At 39.4% G+C, this 24,883-nt stretch overlaps 1 protein-coding gene across 1 annotated transcript; it reads right to left on the bottom strand.

The window, feature by feature from the left end:
- Nucleotides 1–1,441: 1,441 nt before the first annotated feature.
- Nucleotides 1,442–4,271, bottom strand: LOC120789079 (heparan sulfate glucosamine 3-O-sulfotransferase 5). The gene is made up of 2 exons (XM_040125563.1): nucleotides 4,165–4,271; nucleotides 1,442–3,257 (listed from the first exon to the last, which is right to left on the bottom strand). Exons 1-2 carry the CDS (start codon nucleotides 4,269–4,271, stop codon nucleotides 2,327–2,329), a joined length of 1,038 nt encoding a protein of 345 aa, XP_039981497.1. The 3' UTR covers nucleotides 1,442–2,326.
- Between the last annotated feature and the right edge of the window lie 20,612 nt (nucleotides 4,272–24,883).

Raw genomic sequence — 24,883 nt, 5'->3', positions numbered from 1 at the left:
TATGAAGAAGTGTTAAAATAATTACTACTTCTTCATTAGGAGCTCCAACACAATGAAGGCACGAATCCGCCGCACTTTATTTACTGCTGAGACACAACACTAGATGTCAGCATTATCTTTGTTACATTCTGCTCTGCCCCCGGTCCACAACAAGTGACTTAGAAAAACACTGTAAGGCAAATACTATGTTTAAATCTCACCTGGCTGTGTCTGCTCACAGCCAGGCATCGAATGGTCGTACTGTATGTCCTATCTCATGCACCAGGTACACTTTCAATACCTATTCACTTGGTGCTTGTAGAGAAGGTCTGGGAGGTCAGGGTCAACCTCCAAGCAAAACAGGAAGGGTTTTGCTAACGGTCCCTGGGGCAGAGTCAGGACTGGACTAACCTGGACTAACCTGGGGGCGCTAAAGTAAAATTAAGATCTGGGCCCTCACTGTCACCCAGTTTCTCCCTGTTTCTGCAGTTTTTATTTATCCTGTTTCCTCGAGTACCCATCTGGTACAGTGCGCACTGCAGACTACAAATGACAGTATATTTGGCTCAGAAACCAACTGGCACTTCGTCGCTGAAATTTTTATGCACAATATGAGCACAATATCAAGTGATATAATAAGTCTTTAACGCAGGGGCCTGTTTGCAAGATAGATTAGGGTCCTTCAGATCCTCAGCATTTCAGTTTATACTTTGCTGAAGTGTTTCACAACCCCCAAGAGCTTTTACCTCGCTGGATATAAAGTTCATTGGATTTAAATTAATCAAATTACCACAAACCAGATGTAAAACCTTGTGCCTTCAGGGTCCCTCAAGGTTTGATGCCCTGGAGCACTGCCCACTTTTCCCATGTTATCCCTGTGGTTACTTTCTGACACATCCAACTTAAAACCCAAAAATTCTGAAGGATCACCGGTCTTGTATCTAACATACAAAAGATACAAACCCTTCTGCTTATATACTGTATATGTGGCATTTTTCTCTGTCCAGACATAATCATGATTTATCTGCAGTTGAACAAAATGTGTTTCAGTGTACTTTTATGAATTTTATATACAGTTTTTAACAAGTTAAAGGTATAGTTCAACATTTTGAGAAATATGCTTCCTTTTGAGAGTTAGATGAGAAGATTATTACCACTCCCATTTCTGTGTGTTACGTACAGAGCTGGAGTCAAGAGGTGATTAGCCTAGCTTAGCATAAAGATTGGAATCAGGGGAAAAGAGTTAGCCTGGCCCTGTCCAAAGTTCAACAGCTAGGCTAATAGCCTCCAGACTCCAGCTAACACAGGCGTGAGTGGTATCAATCTTCTCATCTATTACCCAAAATGTGAAATTATTCCTTTCTATAGCAAAAGATGAACAACAGTACGATATAAATCAGTTGACAAATGTCTACACATTCTTTTAATTTAGCATTTTTTTAACAACACACATGATACAGAATGAATATTTGCACAGAAGCAGATAGATATTGTTAATCATCTTAGAATAAGCAGTTGGTCTGACAAGAATCATCAAAGGACAACTTTTTTTTTTCACTATGGCTTTTTGCCGGGTATTTTGCAAACCAATGAAAAAGCTGTAGGGGAAGAAACAGCATACTTACAATAAAACACAAGCTCAAGTCTCAAATGCTTTGAAGGTTTTGAGTCAAACTTGAAACCTTAATTCTATTCTGATGATCCTTTTCTGGATAATGCTGGGTTGAGGATTAGAGGTCACCTTCTAATGGATTGATCACACCATGAATTAAAGATAAAATGTAGTGAAAAACATTATGAAACGACAACAGAAGACAACTAACTAATACGGGATCCTATAATGATGTATTGGCATCTTGATTGCACATGCAGTTTTGGTCAAATAAACAACATGATGGGGAACAAATCAGCAATTTCTTTGTTCGTAAGATGTCATTTTTCCATCTTTTAAGAGGTTTTATCATGAAAAAGCATCACACTTAAAGCCTATCTTAACAGCTTGAATGTCAGTATTTGATAGTCTTTTAAAAAGCAACAAAAATAATCTCTTTAGTTAATCACAGTTCAGTACTGGGTTTTTTTTTCTTGACGGGAAACATTGAAAGACAGGTGAATTAATTTGCAAGATCAAGTGCTTTGAACTGAATCTTTTAGTCAAACCACTCAAACCATTTTGTTTTATTTTCACACACATAAAAACAAGCTTACATCAAGTTCCTTTTATATTTGGTCACACAGTCGTTGTATTAAATTCAGTCAAAGTGCTATTAATATCTTTTGAGATTTTGTAGCGTGGGATTTAAAAAAAAACACCAATCCAATGAATCTCAGTGAAGTTCAAAGCTCTTCATGGCCAGTTGAATGTTCTACCAGTGATCTGGTAAAACTTCTGATTGAAGGGGTGAAAGAACTTCTGCAATTTAGTCACCACTGAGGGGTCCACCTCTGGATGGATGCGGCCCTTGCTGCCTGCCAGGCACTTGTTGAAGACAATGTTAAATCGCAGACAGTAAAATCCCCTGGTGGCATTGAAGTACAGGTTATATTGGCTGATCCTTGAGGGTAAGTTGAGGAAGCGCTCGACGAGCTGCAGCTCCGGCAGCGGGTCCGTGATAAGGCGGTCCCCATCCACGATGTGGAACTGCTCCACAGGAAAGTACTTCAGCCAGCGCTCCAAATGTTTGGTGTAGATGCTGGTCCGGACAGCTTTGTACTTTGTGTTAACCTCGCAGGTGTTAGCGTCGATAGCAAGCTTCTCAAACTTGTGGTAGGTCTTGTTTTTGCGCTCCTTGCCCTCCAGAACTTGCGTGTAGTCAGATACAGCTCTGGTGGTGGGCTCGCGGACGATGATCAGAAGCTTGATGGAGGAGTTCATCTTGAAGATGCGTTCAGGGACCTCCTCTGTGATGAAGTAGGCAGGGCTCTTCTCAATGGTGATCTGATGAGGGAAGGAGAAGGGCATTTTCCCTCTGTACCAGTCGATACCCCGGGCGTAGTTTTGGTCATTGTCAAAGAAGTGGATCTCCTGTGAAGCCTTGACCACTGCCGGATGCAGGTTGAGCATCTCCAGCAGGGCACGGGTGCCCCCTTTGCGCACCCCGATGATGATGGCCTGAGGCAGCTGCTGGACCAGGTTTTGAAGGCGGATCTGCTCTTTGGTGGCATTGCCCTTACGTAATTCATGGAGCAGGCCTCGCTTAAACTGCAGGGTACGGAGAGGGATTTGCTCTGGCTCAGGGGCAGTCAGTCTGCTTTCAATGGGGCAAATGGGCTGTAGCCTGAGAAAAAAGAGAAAAAACAAAAGAGAAATGAAAAAGACACAAAAATAACTTATTTATAACGAGGATTCTTAAATAAAAGGACAACAAAAGGAATTTTTGGCTAGGTTAAAGTACTAGAATGCAAGATTTTATTTAAGGTTTATTTTTTTAATGCTTAACAGCCACATTACACATAGTCTTTTGACCTATTGTTTATTTAAGATATTGATTAATGCAGCTTTAACTTGTCCGAGAACTTCCAGCTCCCACCTTTGCACAGGCACATTTGGAATATTTACCAGCTATCTCGACAGGCATTTTTCATCACCACAAGTGATCGCACATAGTCATTTAAGCAATTTGTTATTATAAAGTTTTGATTAATGTGGCCTTAATTAAAATGATTAATAATAATTACAATTCAAAAACTTACCCTTTCGTAAAAGAAAATAATACACGTCAAACACAACCCAAATAAGTATGGGGAAATTTTTCTACTAATTAGCTGAAAATAAAACTCCATAGAAATCTTTTGAAAATTAGGCCATCACTTTTCATAGTGTTGTTTTAGTTTTGTAGTGTTTGCTCACTGTATATATAGAGTACAAACTTTTCCTCATTTGGGAGAATTGGCATAACCTAACCTCCCGGGTACATGTCTGGGAAGAGGCAATGCAGGGTAAAAACATTACTTTTTGTCCTACGAACGGCCCAGTTTTTGTATGAAGCAGCACATTTAAACAATTTCATGCAGTGGAGGATTGCCTACATTGATTAACAGATTCACTTAAACCGTGTCATATTATTCAATAACATCAAGTGTGAAAAAAAATAATCGAGTTTAAAAAATAAGATATTCCGGATAAACTTAAATAACTTATAATAAAGATGCAGTATTTCCCAAAATGTGATAGTGATAACTTACCTATCCAAGGTCCCAACCCTGGCCACGAGATAAAGAACACTTCCGATAGCAAGGCTGCCCAGAACGAAGAGCTTCTGTCTCAGCAATGCCTGCTGTTGGAATAGCATGGCCCTCCATCAATCTTCAGGACTGCGTCTTCAGCCTGCAGAGAGCAGAGCACATAAACCACTAATCACCAGGGGGAGAGAGACAGCATAATGTTTATTAACACACACTCAATCAAGTCTTACAAGTGATTAAGCCACACTCACACACGCCTGAAAAGTGCTGCAGTGCCATTAGAGAAAATGCTCACCCGCCAACCACCGCTTTGTTACATTTATTTATTTATTTCTGACAACTCAAGAATCAGATTTGATCCAATGTACAGGCAATCTGTAGGGGCCCAGCTTTGAAAAAGGAATGTTTAATATGTAAAGTTTCATTTTGAAACTGTTCAATGGAAAAAACCTTTTAAGAGAATACTGAATTGATCCAACTCCCTCAGGAACAAGACAGCCAAACTCTCCTCTCCTATTCTTACCCACTTAAAAAACCTCAATGCATGAATCCCACATGCCACAGCAAATACAACAACAAATACAACATATATTCTTCTCCTTTTGCTCACCTCCATCCCTCCTGCCCCAAACTAAATCCTCATAATGCTGACTCCTTTTCACAGTCTCCTACTTTTGGAGGGTTCTTTTCCTGTCCATTTTTTAATTTCTCTTTTCTCTTCTTTCTAACTCTCACTTTAAAGCCCAATCCAATTACTTTATTAATGTATCACTGATTATTATTATTACTGATTCCTCATTATTCTTCATTTAAATTATTGCATGTGCTGGTGAGTTTATGATAATTGTTACTGTTCTTATTGTTACTATTATTATTATGATTATTATTACTAGTAGTAATGGGAATAGTAGTAGCAGGGGTGGTAATGGAGCCAGTAGTCTAGTTGTGGTCTGCATGCTGGGGATAATGATAATAACGAAAATGAAGATGCTAAAGCTCCTAAGTTACATACTGTATTTCTGTTAAATTTACTTTATTTATTTAAATACAAAATTTGGCTTTTTGTCTTTTTGTACCTTTATTATACTCTGCTATTTTCTTACTGTCACTATTTTCACACATCTATCCATCACCTTTTCTCCCTTTTTTTCTTTTTTCATGTCACTTTTTTTGAAAATTTATTTAATTTATCAATTCCCTGTTTTTCTTTTCACATCAATTTTGTGCACGAAAAAAGAAAAAGCTCTGAAAATCCGATTGTACGCTAGCTGTCCAGCACCAAACAGCAGACAGTTAAAGTTAGCAACTAGCTGATGAATGGTAGAACATTTAGCAGCTAAAGAGAACAATAGTGAATATTGGATTTAAGTTTATCAGCTGGCTAGCAGCAGACAGTTAAAGTTAGCAACTAGCTGGTGAATGGTAGAACATTTAGCAGCTAAAGAGAACAATAGTGAATATTGGACTTAAGTTTATCAGCTGGCTAGAAAAATGACTCGGAATGACTGCTAATGTGTAATCAAGGCAAATGTTTGCTAACACATTCGGCACAACTTTATACGATAATACTATGTCGGATGTCGTATTTACTGCACGTTACGCTGCGCCCAAAAATATAAAAATTGACATTGAAATAACAGAATTTAGACGGGGGGGGGGCATTGGCATATACAGTTTTTTATGGCGAGCATGTTGGCTAACAGTTGCTTTATTTACACATCCAGCGTAAACGGAGGAACATCAGTGTTATTTTTAGGGCTACCCCCAACCAAAGATTTTTCTAGTCAACTAGTAGTAGTTAGTTCCAGCCATTAGTCGACTAGTTGTTGTACATTTATGATATTAATTTAATTATTTAAATATACATCAAGGGCTGAGAAAGAATGCTTAAGTAACATTGGTAGCAATACCAACAACGTAATAATTGGAATTCCTGCCCGACGAATGCAAGTCAAACATTTAACCACGTTTTGGTCTTCGTCAACCCCTGAGAAAATTATCTGGTTGTTTATCTTAGCTTTAGCATTTTTTTGGTTTGTTATTTCTCGACCTCAATGAAAGTGCACTTTAAAATCTCCATCCATAAAAAAATCTTCAAACAGGAGGTTCAGATATGGACTTAAAAAAAAACAAAGTGTACGGATGGTCACATTATGTTAATGCTTATTGCTCTTTTGACCTTCAAAGAACATGCAACAAGAATTAATGTCCTCCTCCAAGAGAGGGCACTGTATCTTTTCATACAGATGAAGCATTGAAAAGTTTGTCTCACTCTAATTAAAGAAAAGACTGTTTTTTGTGGATCGATACCTTCAGTCCTTCCTGCATCTGCAAACTTACCACAGTGTGACTGGGTAAATCACATTATGGAATAACAGATCTATACAGAAGTCATAGCACTATTACAAAAGGGCCAATTGCACTCTAATCCAGCCTTTAAAACTGCCTACCATTACCAATAAAGCAGATCCTCCACAGCATCTCATAAATAAGTAGAGAGAGGTTTTGGCCCCAGTGTGAGTGGAAAACATTTCACTCATATTGCCTTGTGGTGACTTCTGAAGGGAGACCAGCAGAGCAATTGCAATTCCATCAGTCTGACAAAGCAGAAGATTAAAGCCAGTTAGCCAGGGGCCAGCCTTGTGTTTGAGGAGTCCCATTTGGAAAAGAAATGTTTTTCATTACATCCTGTATCTCTGAAACAAGTGGGAGAAATAAATTCAATTGTTTCCAATGGATATAAATTCTCTTCAGTATTTTTTTAGACACACCATTTTGATAGTAATGTAATCCACCTTCTTTCAGTGTGTGTCATTTATACCAAGAAAATAAGATATTATGACTTTAGCTTTTCAAAGAAAAAACATTTTTTTTAAATTCCCAGATAATGAAATCTTGCACCCTTGATTAATTCAATTAAGTCAGGTGTTTTGCTGCTACAGTCTTACTTGAACTGGTATGACTAGTACCTTTTCGTGGCTAATGTTAGCTAAATTTAGCTTTTAAAGATAGATGGATGTTACTGTACAACTGACATTACTGAGTCAGTTTGCTGAATTATAGATTCTTATCTACTTGTGTTACTTATACACTATGTTTTAGCAAAAAATGAAAGACACTTCACTAATGCCACATTCATGTCATATGGTATAGATAGAAGAGATCGGAAGGACTTCCATTTACATGACCAGACACTTCAGTACGGTTGCATGATTGCAGATTTGGCCGTGCGACAGTTAAAAATACTCTGCATTTACAATATAACATTATATTCAGTAAAGTTGAGTTTATTTACTTTGAACAATGGTAGGCATTCATGTCTGTGCTGTTTTAACCATTATTAATTGATAGTAATTTTTGAAATAATGTTTCCTTGACTTGCATTTTTTCTCCAGCTGACTTGTACGAAAACCGGAGCCCTGAAAAAGGGTTTTAAATATACATTTGATCCTTACAGACATGACGATAATACAGTTAAATATAACCTGTAATCCCACAAAATAATGTTGTTAGCTACAGTGTAGTTGTAAAGCCATTTTACTGCTGTAGGTAATAGGTTAGCTTGGTGTGCTTATGCTTGTGGCTTATGTCAGAGCAGACAAACACATGTTAATCTACTCCTTACTATTTTGCTCATATATTTTTATGTGTCGAAAGATGATTAAAAAAAGACCCTCAAAACTGTTGAGGTACTGAATATCACCCTTAGCAGAGCCCCAAGATAGGCATACCTGCTGGGCCTAGTTACACTTGCTAAACTATGACTGGACAGTCACTGTTCGATGGACAGGTTTAGCAAACGGTACTGTCACTTAGGCCACAGTACTGTTGAGAAAAGTTACATAGTCTTGTTTTAAAGACTGAACAGTCAAACTGATTAAAATGGAAATTCTTGTATAGAATGTATAGATAGAGTTTTCAAAGTCTTTGACCTGCAGGTACACATAGCAGCTCTCAGGATCCCACTCTGTTCTACTAATAAATGGAGAGTACCACTTTCTGCCCATTCTTTATGACTTATTTATAAGCATACATAGAAATTAATTGTATGCCTTGTCAAGAAGCTACAAACACAACAGCTGTGCCAGGCCGTGAGCACAAAATGCGGTTCGTGCAGATTTATCAATTATGGAGCAGTTTATTTTCATAAACTATGCACTGGGCCAAAGCCACTACTTTGTGTGTGCATATTAATTATACGATACAATAGAGAGAGGCCTATACAGTTCTATAGAGAAAATAAAAATCCACTTTCCTTTGTGAATAATGATGTAAATTCTACAGTTACTGGAGGTTTCTAATCTAAGGTGCTGCTCATGATGCTCACTTGTGAAATGACACCTTTGCTCCTGCCAGGAAAGATTACTCCTGACAGGAAAGTGCAGAAGGTATTTATTTTGTCTATAAAAAGATGCTTATACAGTGTGACCTAAATACATTCTGCTTTTTTCTCTTTGTAGGGCTTCGAGACAGTGGAATGTTTTGATGGGACAGCCAGAGGGGAGCAGCATTGCCGGAAGAGAGAAGAGAAAATGTCTTTTTCGCAAAGGCCAGGCATTTGCAGATGCTTTAGACTGAAGGTCACTGTGCACTGTCAGTAATGATCTTGGGGGAAATTACATGGGCACACAGTGTCTGATCAGAAAAATCAAATTGCACTTGACAGGTTTTTCAGTTTGGATACATTTTTCTGCAGGGGAAGCTGACATGAGTGGATCTTAGTTTACAGTTTACAGATGCAATAAGTTTTGCTCAGCAAATAGTATATAGTGTGTAGTGCTCTTTTATATGCCAAACAGAAGGTGGCCATTAACTGATCTGTAAAGCAAAAGAAAAAAAGGCTGCAATGTTCATTGCATCCTGAACACAAAAGTGTTGCAAGGAACAAACACCATTCTGATGATTTTGTTATTCTCAGACCCTTACCAGGAGTAGGCTAAAAATGTCAAGTTTGTCCTGAGGGTTGCACTGATGGACAGTTCATGAGGTCATTGAAATCTAACTGGGAGCTCAGCAAACATCACACCAATCTACTGAATATAACTTTCTTGTGTATGTTTTAACTATGTAATTTTTAAAGAAGAAATGACACATTTTTCCTCTTCTAAGTGAAAAGTTGAATTCATAAGCAGTAAAACACACCCTTGGTCACTTCAGTACACTCAGGTGTTTTGCTGCAACAGTCTTATTGGTGTGGTATGACCTTTAGCTTATAGTAGCTAATCTTAGCTACTGCTAGCAAATTTTAAATAGATATTGCTCTATAACTGCCATTACTGAGCCAGTTTACTGGCTTTATGACTATTGTTACAATAAAGACATTTTTAGTATTCACCATTAATCCTGTAATTGTTGGCCACAGTGACCATTCTCCTGCAAATGTTGCACAGCTTCTAACCTGGTAACTTTAACCTGTGTGTTTAGTTTTAACCAAATGAAGTGTCCAAAACGACATGGGTTAATCCTCTTTGGACCATGAATGTGCTCAGTGAACATCATAGTAATCAAAGCATTAGAGCTTGATATTTCTTGTGGACAGTTAAAGAAAGAATATTTGACCTGATTGTGGAAAGATGCAGAGGTCCATACAAAGATTCATCCTCTGAGGACCATGAATATCCACGGTAAATTCCATGGAAATATTGTCACTATTATTCAAAATACCATGGACAAAAGAGTTGGTCAAGTTAAAATTTTGATCTAATGATGGTAAGAAACAAAGAATTCAGTGGGTCACAAAATCGTTAAGAATCATCCTCTGGGGATCAATAAACTTCACAGTAATCTGACCTGCAGATGTCAACACATCTTTGAGGATAGCCTGACAATGTTTACCCCTGCTGTAACTGGGAAAAAGAAACGTAATTTTTAGAGCATTCTATGTCGCCGATGCCAAAACATCTTAACCCACCAGTTTAACATTCTAGTCCACACCAACAGAGGTCATACTCCTCTGATGTTTTTTTCATTTTCTAGCATCTCAGCTCCTGACCTCTAAACATCTCAGATCGCCCATCCTTCCTTTACTTTGACCACACACAAAACAGGAACGAAATGAAAAGCAGGTAATTTGCATTTTTTCTCAACATGGGAATGACTGGCATGTGTCATGAGTGATCAGTCATACACGAGCTCTCAGCCTTCTTGGCTAATGGTCTGAGAAGGAGTGCAGCAGAAAACACTTACAAAAAACACTAAGCAATTAGTGACATGCTGACTGGCCTTTTTGTGTGTAATTAAAACATTGACAAGTGCTGCTGTTTACAGGCCTGGTAACAAATATAATTAGTTTCCAAATACTGGAACATGGAATATAGATGAACTTGATAAAAAGCGGCTATTTAGGGTGACACGGCACAAAAACCTGTTTAGTTATTAAGGCACTTGCTGCGATGCACTAATAATCTACAGTGCTCTGTTCTCATTTTTAGATGAGTACACAAGGGCTTTGGTAAAAATAGACCACTGCAGCTGAGCTCTGATTAGATTCCTTCCTATCCTGTTAATTCATTGTATTACTGAAAACACTGTTGTTGGAAGAAGGCAACCAATCCCCTCAGTCTCACTCAAATATACTATAAACTGTGGGGGCCTGGGGCCTCAGTCATAAGGACAGCAACAGCGGTAACAGTGGGGTGATGTGACAGGAAAACCTTTGCGGAGAGACGACACAACACATTTTTAATACTGATCCAACAACTCCCGTATTGTGTTGTATTTAAACAGTTTGAATCACACCCATCCATATACACTACTGGGCAAGTTACTTGCAAAATATAATCAGTCACTCATTAACAGAGACGTTATAAGAGAGGAGACAAACCACTTAAAGCATTTTGAAAAGAAAAGTCCATGATGCCAAAGATGGCGCTTGTGTGACACATATCCTGCACCTTTCCTCCAAAAGCCAGTCGTTGATTTAGTACAGCCTAACTGGAAAAAAATCAAGCCAATCGTTTCGTTGCACTGACGCAAGCGAAACCTTGCGCATGCATAGTAGCAATATAACCTGAGGGAAAAGAGCATTTTAAACCTCATTTTGGGGCAAAGTCACCAAATGATTCGAGAATTACTCGTGGAACACACACACACACACACACACACACACACGCACACACACACAGTATATATAAAACCGCAAGGTCTGTGGTTCATGGTTCATCAAGAAGACCCAGAGGTAAACAAAAAAGGAAGAAAAGAGTAAAAGAAGAACTGCAAAAGAGGAAGAGAGTTAAAGTGCCAAAAGCGCTGAGGAACAAAGGGAAATCAGCTCTTTTTATCAACCGGCAGTTCTGGGCATGAATTGTGGATGGAGAACTGGTCTTTTGCGCACGAATTGCAACTCACCTCCAGTGAGCATCCACTTGTTTGTTTCAAGGAACTGGGGAAGAAATTGATCTGATCTGCAACCTTTCTTTACTCCAGGGAGATTCATTTAATTGAGCTTTTACGCACAAAGATCACATACTTGATCTTTGAACAATAATCATAGTGCAGCACATCAAAGAATTATTTAGAGGGATATAGTAAGATGATTTTCAATACTGCTAATAGATAAACAGGAGTTAAACAAAAAGTAACTTGATTAACAATAATAAAATACAACCTACAGTCTAGTATAACAAGAGTATGTCAAACCCTATTATGTGGCTGGACCGCCCTTTATCTGTTTGCTGCTCTCCTACTCTCTGTGCTCACATATACAGTATTTTATTCTGGCTGAATTCCCAATAAAGCTGTTGTCATTTACATGTTTTCTGTGTCTGTTGTCAGACAACAGAACAAATAGTGACTGAAACGTGGCCCATTAAGAATAATTGTTAATCAGCAGTCACTTCCAAGCCATTTCCAAGCTGCTGCTCTGCACTGATAAAATCCTGATCTTATAACCACCACGTCGTCTGACAGAGTCACCACCACCAAAAGGGAGTTAATGGAAGGTTTATTGCCCCACTAACACATGCCAGATCAGTCTGTCTTCTGAAGGCACAGAGATAAAATCAATATCAAGCCTCTCATCTAACTTGTAGTAAGACAGCCTAAAAATGTCAAAGTAATGGTTTTTAATTTGTTTCAGAAAAAAAGTAACTACATTAATGCAGTAAGTTACTCTATAATGTCCTACTGCCCAAAACTCCATTGAGAGTCCATCAAAAGACTTTTCAAGTGCACCATCAACAAGTCCCCCTCTTTGCAGTGAAAGTTCTTCTACTCCATTGGTGGAATGTAACTAAGTACATTTACACAAGTCCTGTGCTAGTTTCTAAGTTCTAATTTACCACTTGTAGTTAAATACTTTACTTGAGTGTTTCCATTTCAAGTAACTTTATATTTCTACTCAACCATATTTCGAAGGGAAAATATTGTGTCTTTTAAACCACTAAATTTACTGTATTTGACAGTTTTAGTCACTAGTTTATAAAATAATATTTTTTACACAAATAATGATCAGTTTATTTAAAAATAATGCATTAGTATAAATTAAACTTTCTAACAGTAAAGTAGTTAAAATGAGCTCCACCTCAACCAGCTACAAGCAGTAAAATTCACATTGCACAGCGTATTCACTTGACTAGTAATAAACCTGGTAGCTGCATATGCATGCTCATATTTCACAAAGTGAATATCTTTTTTGTCTGTTTCTGTATTTTTTGCCTTCTTTCATCTTTCAGTTCAAGAAATGGTTAACAGCGTTTGGCTCCTTCCACAAAGGTCTGTGCAGCTTGGGTCAAAGTTCAACATATACTGTCGTAACACACCACCACAACAAAGGAGGAGGCGCGAAGGCAGTCTTGCATGTTCAGTCAGCTTCAGTACCTATTCCAGGACACTACCGACTATGTTTTCTTTTAGTATGAGAAGATTTCTGTTAAACTGAAAGTTTTCATGATTTATGTAAATTTGGCCTCAGTGCGCCATCCCTCTCTACAACAGAGGTGGTGAGTACAATGTTATCATGAGCAAAACACAAAATGCACAAAATTGTGAAGATAAGAAGCAGATTTAACTGTTTGATTTGCTGATATTTCTGGGGTGAGTGCATTCAGCTGACTGTTCATCTTTTGTGGAGAGAGCCGGGGAGCGACTATAAATGGCAGCCACAACAGGCTACTTCACACAGCCTTACAAATGTTATCCTCTGACAGAACTGGTGCACACTCCAAAGCGATCAAGTATGAAGTCATTCGGTCACCAACGGCATTCACATGTAAGAAGTAACAAAACAAATAATATGCATTTGGTTCTTTGTTGGTGAACATGAATTCTCCAAAGTTTGATGGAGACAGACAGACAGACAGCAGCAGCAGCAGCAGTACAGCAGTAGCTCTTAATGCTGGAGTTGAGTCAGCGGAGGACATTGTGGAGGGAAAAGAGAGAAGGGGATAAAGAGAGACCAGAACATTGATAAATAATTCACCGCTATGTGCTTTATTATTGTTACTGATGCACAAGGGAATGATTCTGCTGTTCAGCTTGGAGCTCCACCCTTCGCTGACCTCCACTCCACTCCTCTAAACCAGGCGTCCATTTTGTGATATTACACCTACATAATTTATCACCCATTGCTACAGATTCCTTTGTCTCCAACTCTAGTCTGCCATCACCTTACCCTCTGACATTGTGTGTTTTATAAGAAACACAGAGGTAAGAAATGCATTTACAGTACATGTGCTTTACCTGTGCGTATGTTTTTGATAATATAATCACACCACAGTCGTTTTTTTTCCCACACAGCGAGGACCATCAAACAACTCACACAACTCTCCTCCAGTATACCACCATTTATTTCCCAAACTTTTTCAGATATCAGCAGGTAATCATCAGGGTGCCATCTGAGTTTGTTACCAGTTCTTTATATATACCACAAATACTACATATACCAAAGAACATTATGATCATCTTCGTCAAAATAGTTTTTACAAAGTACAGTTTTTACTTTTAATCTCCAACTGGCTAACATTTTTTTTACAAGAGGAATAGAAATGGTCATACATACAAGACATGCAACAAAAGTGCAATATTCATAGATTGTTGAATCTTTTCTGTTTCTGTTCTTTTGTGCTGATTTATAGCTCTTCAGTAAACTCAGTGACTAATAAAGAAATTGGAAACACTTCAGATGAACACAAACTCATAATGTGAATTTCCACCCTGGGATGATAAATATCTTATCTTATCTTAGATATCACCCAAAAGAAGGAAAGATAGCTGAAAATGTTTGGGGAATACTTTAATGGAGATGCGTTATGATTGACTTCAAAGTGTATCACACTGCCTCTCTTGTCCTTGGAGTAAATTACAAACTTGCACAGCAGTGCTGTCACGACATTCAGATATACAGTATCAACATGTAAAGAGAATGTTCTAGTCTTTTGCAATTTCTAGTTAACCAGACAATAATCAGAAATCCAAAATCTGATTAGCTGTCTGGCTTTGCACGCTCTAAATCTCTAAGAGTAGTGGACCTTGCATGTAAACCCTGAGTGAGCGCTCAACTTTGTTTTTATCCCCAAACAGATGTGGATAATTACCAAACCTGACAACAAGCCTGTGAGTGTGTCTCACACAGCTGTGACATGACAACAGAATAATACAACACTGGGATACAACAAAGAAATACAACTCGAAAGCAATATCTTTACCCATGCTGCTGTTTGACCTTCAAACACCAAATAAGCCATCAGTCATAAAATTTGAGCTGGGAGACAAACAGGAGGACATATCCCCACAAGGTTTTCTGCTGTGTTACCTCAAGGCTCTGTGTGAGCGTGAAGTTACTCCCATTTTAACACTCAACTTCGAAACACAAACACTCACACATATGCAGGCACCCTATGCACAAAGACAAACACAAAGCCAGTCCTCTGAGATGTTCAGATGAATGACAAGATATAGCCTTTTAAGAGGTGTGAGAACATACAGCTGAGTACATATCACTTCAAATATCAAACCGTCATTATGTCATCATACTCTCGGGTTTTGAGTATATGCCAATAGTGAACAAAAACATTCCCAGAATAGGCCAAGGTTGCGTAATAACCAGACCATCACGTGAAACAGCATCACATGTTGTAATTAACAAAAATGGAATGCATTCCGATTACAGGTTTACATGAAAATTTAGTAGACTGCGTCAGGATGACAATTCCATTTGTAAGTAAACAAGCAGACATACACCAGTCAGCTACAAAACACACACACACACACACACACACACACACACACACACACACACACACACACACACACACACACACACACACACACAGACGGACAAATTAAAGGAGAAACCCACATAAACTGTCTTATTAAGGTGCTGGGCCACTACATGCTGCTAGGATGGCTTTAATGGGCCTTGGCATTGATTCTACGAGTCTACATGTCTGTGGAACTCTAATGGAGGGATGAAACACCGTTCTTTCAAAAGATATTCCTTCATTTGGTGTTTTAATGATGGTGGTGGAGAGCGTCGGTCCAAAATCTGTCATATTTGTTCAATTGGGTTGCGATCTGGTGACTGCGAAGGCAACCCATTATAATATCTCTCTCTATGTAACTGTCAACAGACTGTTCTTGCTGACACCATCTCATCACGTCCTACACTGACATCCTCAGTCACCTGAGGAAGAGTTGCTTTTCTGTTTTTCATTTTACATGTTGCACTAATGCGCGAGCATCACGTCCATCAAATGAGCGCTGACGACCACAGTTTCTGACCCTTTTGACTGATGTCTTTACCACTGGTCTAACTGCATGCCACTTTATTGCTGTTCCTATTGAAACACCAGCTAGTTGAGCAGTCTCTGTGAATGAAGCTCCTGACATCCGTGCCCCAACAATGAACCCTCTGTCAAAGTCACTTAGATCGTTTCCTCTTGATAAAAAATCAGAATCAACTGGACCTGCTCAGCATTTTTATTCATGCCACAGATCCTGATTTGATTTTAACTGCTTACTTGGGGGAGAAGGGCCTTGGTAAGAGAGGTGACCAAGACCCTGAGGGTCAACAATCGCTGCAACACTCCGCCGATCTGGGCTTTTTGGCAGAGTGGCCAGTATTTCTCCTCAGTGAAATACACCTGAAAGCCACTTGGAGCAAAAAAAAAAAAAAAAAAAACACCTAAAGGACTCTCAGACTGTGAGAAACAGGAGCCTCTGGTCAGATGAAACCAAGATTGAACAGTTTGGCCTCAATTCCTAGCATCATGTCTGGGAGAAACCAGGCACCGCTCATCACCTGCCCAATACCATCCCAACAGTGGAGCATGGTGGTAGCAGCATCATGCTGTGAGATCCTTAATGAAAACTTGGTCCAGAGCGCTCATGGCCTCAGGCTGGGCTGACGGTTCACCTTCCAGTACAGGACAATGACCCTATACTGACTTTGGAACAACTCTGTGAATGTCCTGGAGTGGCCCGGCCAGAGCCCTGACTTGAAACCAATCAAACATCTCTGTAGAAACCTGAAAATGGCTGTCCACCGATGGCCCCCATCCAACCTAAGTACTGAGTAAAGGGTCTGAATACTTATGTCAGTTTGTCCTTTTTTACAAATTTGAAAAAAATTCTAAAATTCTTTTTTGGCTTTGTTATAATGGGGTATTGAGTGTACATGGATAAAGGCAAAAATGAATTTAAACAATTGTAGCATAACGCTGCAATATAACAAAATGTGAAATGGTCTGAATACTTTCTCAATGCACTGTATATAGTGTTGTTGGACTTGTACCACAGCAAATTCTGCAATTATATAAAGAAAGTGTTAATTGCATTTTGAAATCATTCAGTTGTTTGTGTATCACCAAAAACTTGGGTTTCTTTTATTTTTTATTTTTTTATTTTGTTTTTAATAGTAAACAGTATTTTACATTTTTGCAAGATGTAGAAATGAAAATTAAGTGTCCGATGATAACGTAAAATATATGTAAACGTTTTTAAAAGGTATCCAACTTAACATCAGATTTCATCCTTTAGTAACCATTTCCAGCTGTCCTGTGATGTTCTATTTTCAGGCTGACATGTCTGTGTGCTTCATGTCACATCTTTGCATCATTGTACATGGTGAGAACTAACAAGATTAAGTAAGAAGGCCTGTTTTTAGTTTTACAGCTAAGTGCACTAATGGGATTTGTTAGAGTAGGGCATGTGCTATGGTGCTGGAGAAGTAAGTGTGTGTGTGTGTGTGTGTGTGTGTGTGTGTGTGTGTGTGTGTGTGTGTGTGTGTGTGTGTGTGTGCGTGTGTGCGGGGTCCAGGTATTACCCCTGTTGTGTGGACCTAGATCTGTTTAAACAGATCACGTTATGGATACAAAAACCAAATCCCCATAACATAAATCATTAAATTTTAAGATGAAGGCGTGTTTTAAGGTTAGGGTACGATTAGCTTTAGGTTAAGGTTAGGGTTAGGCAAGTAGTAGTTATGGTTCAGGTTAGAGTAAGTCTCCAGGAAATGAATGTAAGTCCAAGTACTGTCCTTTGAATTCATGGAGACATGTCTGTCACGCATAATAATTTGCTGATAGAATCTGGTTCTATTACTCTTACATCTATGTGGACAAAAGAAAAGCAAACCGCATGATTTTCTATCTCCTGCTTGATCATGGGAAAAAGATGGTTGCTGTTCTACTAGATGATCAGGTGTTAGTGTGCTGACAAAGTCAAATACAGATACATGTACAGGTGAGAGAGACTTTAGTTTATCTGCTTTATGATTTCCTAAAGAGAGAGTTTGACTTCTGCAGCTCGCTGTGTCCTCTATAAACTACAGTTAACAATGGTTTACAGTGGCAATCAATCAATGGCAAGATTTTCATTTAAATAAAAGTTTCTTAGGTCACTATCTGTCGCTGCGGTACTGAAGTAACACAGTGGTGACTGAGCCTATGGCCCACTGATGAAAGTATTTCAATATTTATATATTTGCAGTATTACGAACCGGGTGGTGACATTCCTGGAAAACTGCGGTATTGAGTTACTGCTAAGGCAAACCGCAGATTTCCTACTGCTGCAGCTTCACGTTAAAAGCATTAAACTGGCAAAACATGACTTTTATTGTTAAGTAGTCACCGCTGTTGTTCATCAAAAATGCGGTCATTTTGGGCATTTCTGGACAGCGGATCAGTTTGAAATACTGCAGGGCGACCAGGAAAAAGCAGGGGCAGTCACAGCGAGCTGTTAGATAAAGAGCAGCAGGTGACGGGCCGCACACCTCCAACTTCTCAGCCAGGTAACCAACTCCTTTCACTGTGCCCTGCCTCCCACAGTTGTGTGTTTTGCTGCCCCCAGAATTCTATGAACTGTAGCATTAAAACGTATTTGTTGTTACCACCAGTAACTACAGGTGTCGCCAAATCAACCTGGACTGAAATCTTCCAGATTACCACTTTAAATTATCGCCATTGACCTTAAATTTTAAAAGTAAAAGTTGTAGAATACTCGAGAACTTTGAAGTTATAATCCTTAAAGCTGCAGCAGTTTTTATTTTGACAGTGGATCAAATGACTATGTCATGTACCACGGGTTGCTAGTAGGAACAAACCCACAGAGACTTATCAGCTGAATCTGCAATTCCAATTAACTCTACGGAGGGATTACAGTTGTTCAGCTCATTCTTGCAGGGAGTTGTAGGTGCATGGCACCTGGCTAACACTTTTGCCGCATCGACTTTGTAATGCAATTACATATCACTGTTCTGTTTACATCATCACCCCCAAGTGGCCATAAAAGATTCTTTTTAAATCAAAGCCCATTTTTAGCCACACTAGCTGCATAGCTGTAGGGATGGCAGACTGAAATATTGTATCTCTACAGCTATTGGATGCATTGCCATGGAATCTGGTACAGAAATTCATGGTCCCCAGAGGATGAATGCTACTGACTTTGGTGATCTCCTACCATCATGCTAGCATCTGTTCATCCAGCAACACCATGAGATTGACATTTTAGGTCTTGCGTAAATTACATATCTTAACAACTGGATTGATTGTTGTGAAATTTGGTAGAGATATCCATGTCCCTTTAGGGTGTAATTGTAATATCATCAGTTCAAATTTCAAAATTGTCCAGTGCGTTGTTTTATGACCAAAAACCTGCAAAACTCTTGACATTCCCATCAGCCTCAGCTGTACATTGTGCTTATCAGCATTAAAGTAACACACAGGAGCGCACTGTAAGATGTACGTGTAAACATTATGTCCACTAACATTTGCATGATAGCATTGTCATTGTGAGGATGTTAGCATGGTAACCACAGCCTTACAGAGCTGCTAGTATTGCTGGGGACTCTTTGTCCTGTTGATGCTATTTATGTTTAGCTTTTTTATGGCCATTATGTGCACTATATACTTTGTAATGTCCTAGTTATCACAGTTACTAGCAAAGTCCACCAGTCCTGCGCAGGATGCAAGTTGTCGTTTCAGACCTGTTTAAAGTTACTGCATATGCAAACCAGAGTTTTTTTTCAGCTAATCATTATACATTTTTGCAAAAGAGGAATAGTCTAGAAGGAACAGTCACAGTGATAGTTGTGTCTGTGGCTGCGACTTGTGTTATTAAAACATTGTTGTTAACTCAATAGTAAAACATGGAAGACCAAAAATCTGGCCTTCCGAGGTTGATGGATAAAGTTGCAAGTTGGCTGACAAACCTGGTCAAAACATTGATTAAGTTTTCCAGGGTCACTCTGTTCCATAAAAAAATAAAATCCATGTACGTTCTTTGATCAGTTAATCAAATCAATTACTAAGTGACTGCTGTGACCCTGACTGACCAACAGCCCCAGCTCCTCCAGTTAAAATGATGCAAAAATATCTGATTTGAAAATGGGAGCCAATCAGGACAAAGTTGAGTTCTGAGCCAATGACTGGAGTTTGTTAGAAACATCCATGAAAAAAAGATATATTCTTGAAAATATCTGACTTTTTGGATTTCAGCACTCAAAAGAATAATTAAAAACATTAGAAACAGATGTAAATAAAAGTCCTTGTATTAGGGCCTCTTCGAGATGGAGCCACTTCTGCAGAAAAAAAGATGGGCATACCGTGAATCATTTTGCTTATCTGTGTGGGTGGTTAAACTTCCAGTTTGAGAGCTCACAGTGCTTCACAAGCTCTATCAAAACGGCACAGTTTCTAGATCACAGTGTTTGGAAGGATGCCTTTTTCTTGTAGCGTTTGCTGTCGGTACACAGTGAGGAAAGGCTGCAGTGCCCAGCGTGGGGAACAGCATGTCAGGTTGATAGAAGAAAATCCGCTGAACTGAAGCCACAGAGGCAAGGTGCTGCAGGGAATATCGGGAATTGAGTGAAGACATGACAGGTGGTGCTCAGAGACCCAGTAACATCACCTGTCTGTCTGTCAGTCTGACCCAGCAGCTCCTTGCTCCTTCCAGAGCTGTATGAAACAGAGGAGAACTGCGAGCCGGTTGGTCGTTCGGACACAGCCTCTTCTCTGGGGGTGGTGGTTCACTGTTAGAAGCACACAGCTGCTCTGGAGACCTCTCTGCTAGCAGGTGTTTGTACCTGATGTTATTCAGGGTTCCCGAAGAGGTGGAGAGAGCAGAGTCCCTCCCATCACACACACAAACACACACACACACACACGTATTAGTCTTACTATAGTTGTGAGGACACTCATCGACATAACGCATTCCCTAGCTCCTTACCCTTACCTTAACCATCACGAATAAATGTCTAACCCTAACCCTACCTAAACCTAATTCTAACCTGAACCCTAAAACCAAGTCTTAACCCTCAAAGAGCCCTTTGAAGGTGTGAAGACTGGTCAAAATACCCTCACATATATCCCAAACATTTGTCCACACAACCATGTACACACACACACACACACACACACACACACACACACACACACACACACACACACACACACACACACACACACACACACACACAAACACAAACACACACACATACCAGGGGTAAACAAATACCATCATTCCTTTAAGGCTGAAGCAAGGGCAGCCCGTCGACACAGGAAAAACCTTGTCATCTCATTTCATAGCTGGACTAGCAAAGGGCCTGGGGGAGAGCAGAAGGAGGGAGGTGGCAGGCAGAGGTTCCAGCTGAATAATGTGTAAGTGCAGAGTCTCTGAGTCATGAAACACTGCAGAGATTGCTGAGATATCTCCCTGCTGAACAGCCAGCTCACGCCATTCACCTCCTCGTCGTCAGCTCAGCCTCTGCTCAGCTCCTCTTTGTTGGCTTGAAATGCAGCAACCTTGGGCCATCCTTGCAGTGCAGCTTCAATCAGAGAGATGTTTTATGTGCGCACCCTTTGAAATCCATATCAAGAGCCAAGGCACGTCCATCCGCCATGCTCAACTGTTAAGTGACGCTGATGCACATAGAATGTTAGCAGGGGTTTGATAGTCTCTGTGAATGTCCTGGGGATTGCTCAAGACGGGGGGAAGGGAAACCAGGGGTGGCTCCTGGTGTAAGGGCAGCCCTGCAGTGAGAGACAACATATGCATGGAGCTAATTAGCCACGCTGTGCTTATGCAAAAACCTTTTAACTGTTTCCAACCATCAAGCACCTTGTGATTCCCTCTGACAAGCCCTCTGCTCAGCATAAAGACGACAGCTTGGGTGTTTAAAATTGCATCCACCTCCCTCAGCAGAGGCCTATCACTGCCCGGGATTATTTCTCTACCAGGCTGTGGGCAAGTTGCACAGCTCAGCAGGACATAACAATCATCTGTGTAACCCTTTTCAGACTGCTCAGCTGGTCCAAAACTTTTCTTTCTCAATTTTACACATATGGTTTCAGTTTTACACTATATGAAAATTATTGTCAACTGTATTTGAATCATCATGCTTCGTAAACAATCTGATATGTTTATCCGAGAGAGTTTCAGTGATCTCATGACCAACCACCTGTTTCCCCAGTGGCTGCTACTCTCAGACAACACAATTCTGTACTGTTTGACAAAGAGGAGCTAGAGATGAGAAGTCCTCAACAATCCAAAATAACACTCTTATGATCATGATATTGGGGTGTGACAAAGATCATTTTTTGGTCCATAACATTGTGGAAGAGTTCATTTTATTCAAGTTCAGCTACAGTAATTTAAAGTTTAATCTTTTGCCAGCATTGGAAACATAATTTAAAGGAATAGTTTGACATGTTGGTAAATATAATTTGCTTTCTAGTGGAGAGATGATAAGACTGATGCCATTCTCATATCTGTCTGTTCAATATAAAGTCTACAAAAAGCTAGTTAGCTTAGCTTGGCATAAAGAGTGGCCTGGCTCTTTCGAAAGGTAACAAAATCCACCTACTAGCAGGCTCAAGCTGAATAATTAACACACTTGATCTAGTTTGTTTAATCCAAAAAAAAGTGAAAAAAGGACATTTTGTTGTTTAACAGGGTTTTGTGCTGGACTATTTTTTTTGGATGGGAACAGATGCCAGGCAACAGTGACTTTATTGTTTTTGGAAAGTGCATATTCCTTTATTTATATAAAAGTAGTAATATAACAACTTAAAAACGTTCAATTACAAGCAAAAGCCCTGCTTTCAAAAACTATTAAAGTATTTTCATCAGTTAGACAGGTGTTAAAAAACCCCCAGGGTAGCCAATTCAATTTTGAGTAGTGCATCCAACTGCTTTGTTGTGTAGTTGCCACACAAATTCATGTTTTGGACTACACACAATGACAACATATCATCACTCTGACTTATGAAAGCTGAGTGTGAGATCAAGCTTCTTAAATTGACTTTTACCAGATCAATACATCTTTGTCTACTCATGTATTAAGTCCGTTACCTCCCTGCTAATCTGGGTGGTGCATCTGGGTGACTATGTTATGGGGGTTAATTTTGTTTGTTTATTAAAGCACAAAGAAATGTGGACGATACAGTATGATACCTGATTTTCTGCACTGATAGCAAAACAATTCTTTTTGTGATTCCATAGTATGGCGTCACTGTTGCCTGTTAATAAAAATGCAAAGAATGTTGAATCGCAAACCACTAAACATAAAGTACACCCCCAAATTATCATAATTCAAAATTATGACAAAGAGCTACAGTGTCAAATCCAAGTCCTTATAGGCAAGTCCCACCACTCGGGCCTGATATGTTGGGCAATACAGACTTTTCTATTCAAAATGCATCAAGTGGCGTGTCTCCTCTTATAGAGTCTGTGGTGAAATGTAAAGAAATTTGGTTTTGCATCTAAAATCACACTTTCTATGCCTGTCCTTTGGTTTGAGTTTCTTATGGCTGGTGTGTGTTTCTTATTTTTGGTTTGCGAGTCGCGGAGTTTCATTTTCATTTCTAGCCCTTTAACAAGACAATACGAAGTGGTAGGGTTTTCCTGCTTTATTTAGCATTAATGAAACCACTGTTAATGCTCATTCACTTGTTTGACAACAGAAACAGAAAATTAATTCAATGAGAGCAGTTAAAGAGTTTGTGTGTGTACATTAAAACACAATTGTCGATGATGATGACGGAGTGGATTGTCTGTCACACTGCTCAGCATGTTGGCTGTCATCACAGTTTTTCATCACAGTGCTAACAGTTTTTCGATTTCTGAACTTTCTGACACTCTGACATGTTTTCCACAAGGTTATCCGTCAATAGCAATAAGATTTTGTTAATCAGTAATGAAAATTGACAGTGAAAATAACTTCAATTTCAACTTTGGGGAGGGCTACTGGCAAAACAGCATCAGAGTTCTGTGGTCACTTCCCAGAGTTCCTTGCAGGATCGGAATGACAGCTGATCGGACCAATAACAGAACAACAGAGAGAATCCCCTGTAGTATTGTCCATTTAAAATGATAATTAAACTAAGAAAAACTGTCTGCAAAGAGCCAAGACAGACTGAGAAACGCAAACCAAAAGACAGGTAATACGAGTTGTGATTTTACATGCAAATCACATTTCTTTTCATTTTACATTGCAGCTCTTTTGGGTTGTAGTTTATGTTGGCTGGTTTGCAATTCCAAATTTCAGTTTTCTGTTATCAGTGCAGAACCCCATGTATCATATTGTCACTATTATTTAAAAAAAAGCAAGCAACAACCAGCCCGTATTGCCTGATATATTTCTGATATATAAAAAAAAACTCTTTAACATTAAAGCTCAGTCAGGCACAACTCCAGAGGCCTGTAAATTGAAGCAGGATTCGTAGTTAGCGAGGTAACTTCAGGTTAAACCCTGGGTTTTCAGGCTTACAACGGTGGTTCACTTCTTACTGTGGTACATCTCCACGGTAACTTATGCCGCACACCTTATCTGGAGCAGGTTCTGTTTGAGATAACAGATCAATGCTTATAAAAGCACCGCCTGCTGACCGATCAATTCTCTTGGAAAATGGCATCACCATGCGTAGAAGATCCCGTGGAGCTTGATGCGTGGATCATGAGAGGGTCTCTGAGGAGGGGAAGAGTGTTCAGAGACCGGCAGACCCCTTTGGCTTTCCCTGATGATTTTTTTATATCAGCGACCCTCATTATTGCAGAGGGCCAGCTCTTCAGCGGGAGTGTGCTCCCCTCCTGTCTTCATTTCATTTGTTTCCTGTTGGCTGCAAGCAATATCAAAGACATTTCACTGTGCTTTTGCTACCGATATCATCCTACAACAGGCTCTGAAGCATTAAAACCTTGTACATGTTGTACTTACAAGATATGAAAGTAAGCCTACTTACCACTTTTGAAGTTTGATTTTATATTTATTTTTTATTTGCTCCCA

The sequence above is a fragment of the Xiphias gladius genome, chromosome 4, assembly GCF_016859285.1.
Source record: "Xiphias gladius isolate SHS-SW01 ecotype Sanya breed wild chromosome 4, ASM1685928v1, whole genome shotgun sequence".
NCBI classification, from domain to species: Eukaryota; Metazoa; Chordata; class Actinopteri; order Istiophoriformes; family Xiphiidae; genus Xiphias; species Xiphias gladius.
This window is presented reverse-complemented; position numbering and strand designations above follow the sequence as displayed.

What these genes read in the sequence shown, in the direction of transcription:
- LOC120789079 (XM_040125563.1), bottom strand. Translation starts at nt 4,271, where the DNA reads ATGCTATTCCAACAGCAGGCATTGCTGAGACAGAAGCTCTTCGTTCTG. An exon ending in AGGGTTGGGACCTTGGATAG is followed by an intron (nt 3,258 to 4,164) that starts GTAAGTTATCAC and finishes CTTTTTTCTCAG; the next exon opens with GCTACAGCCCATTTGCCCCA.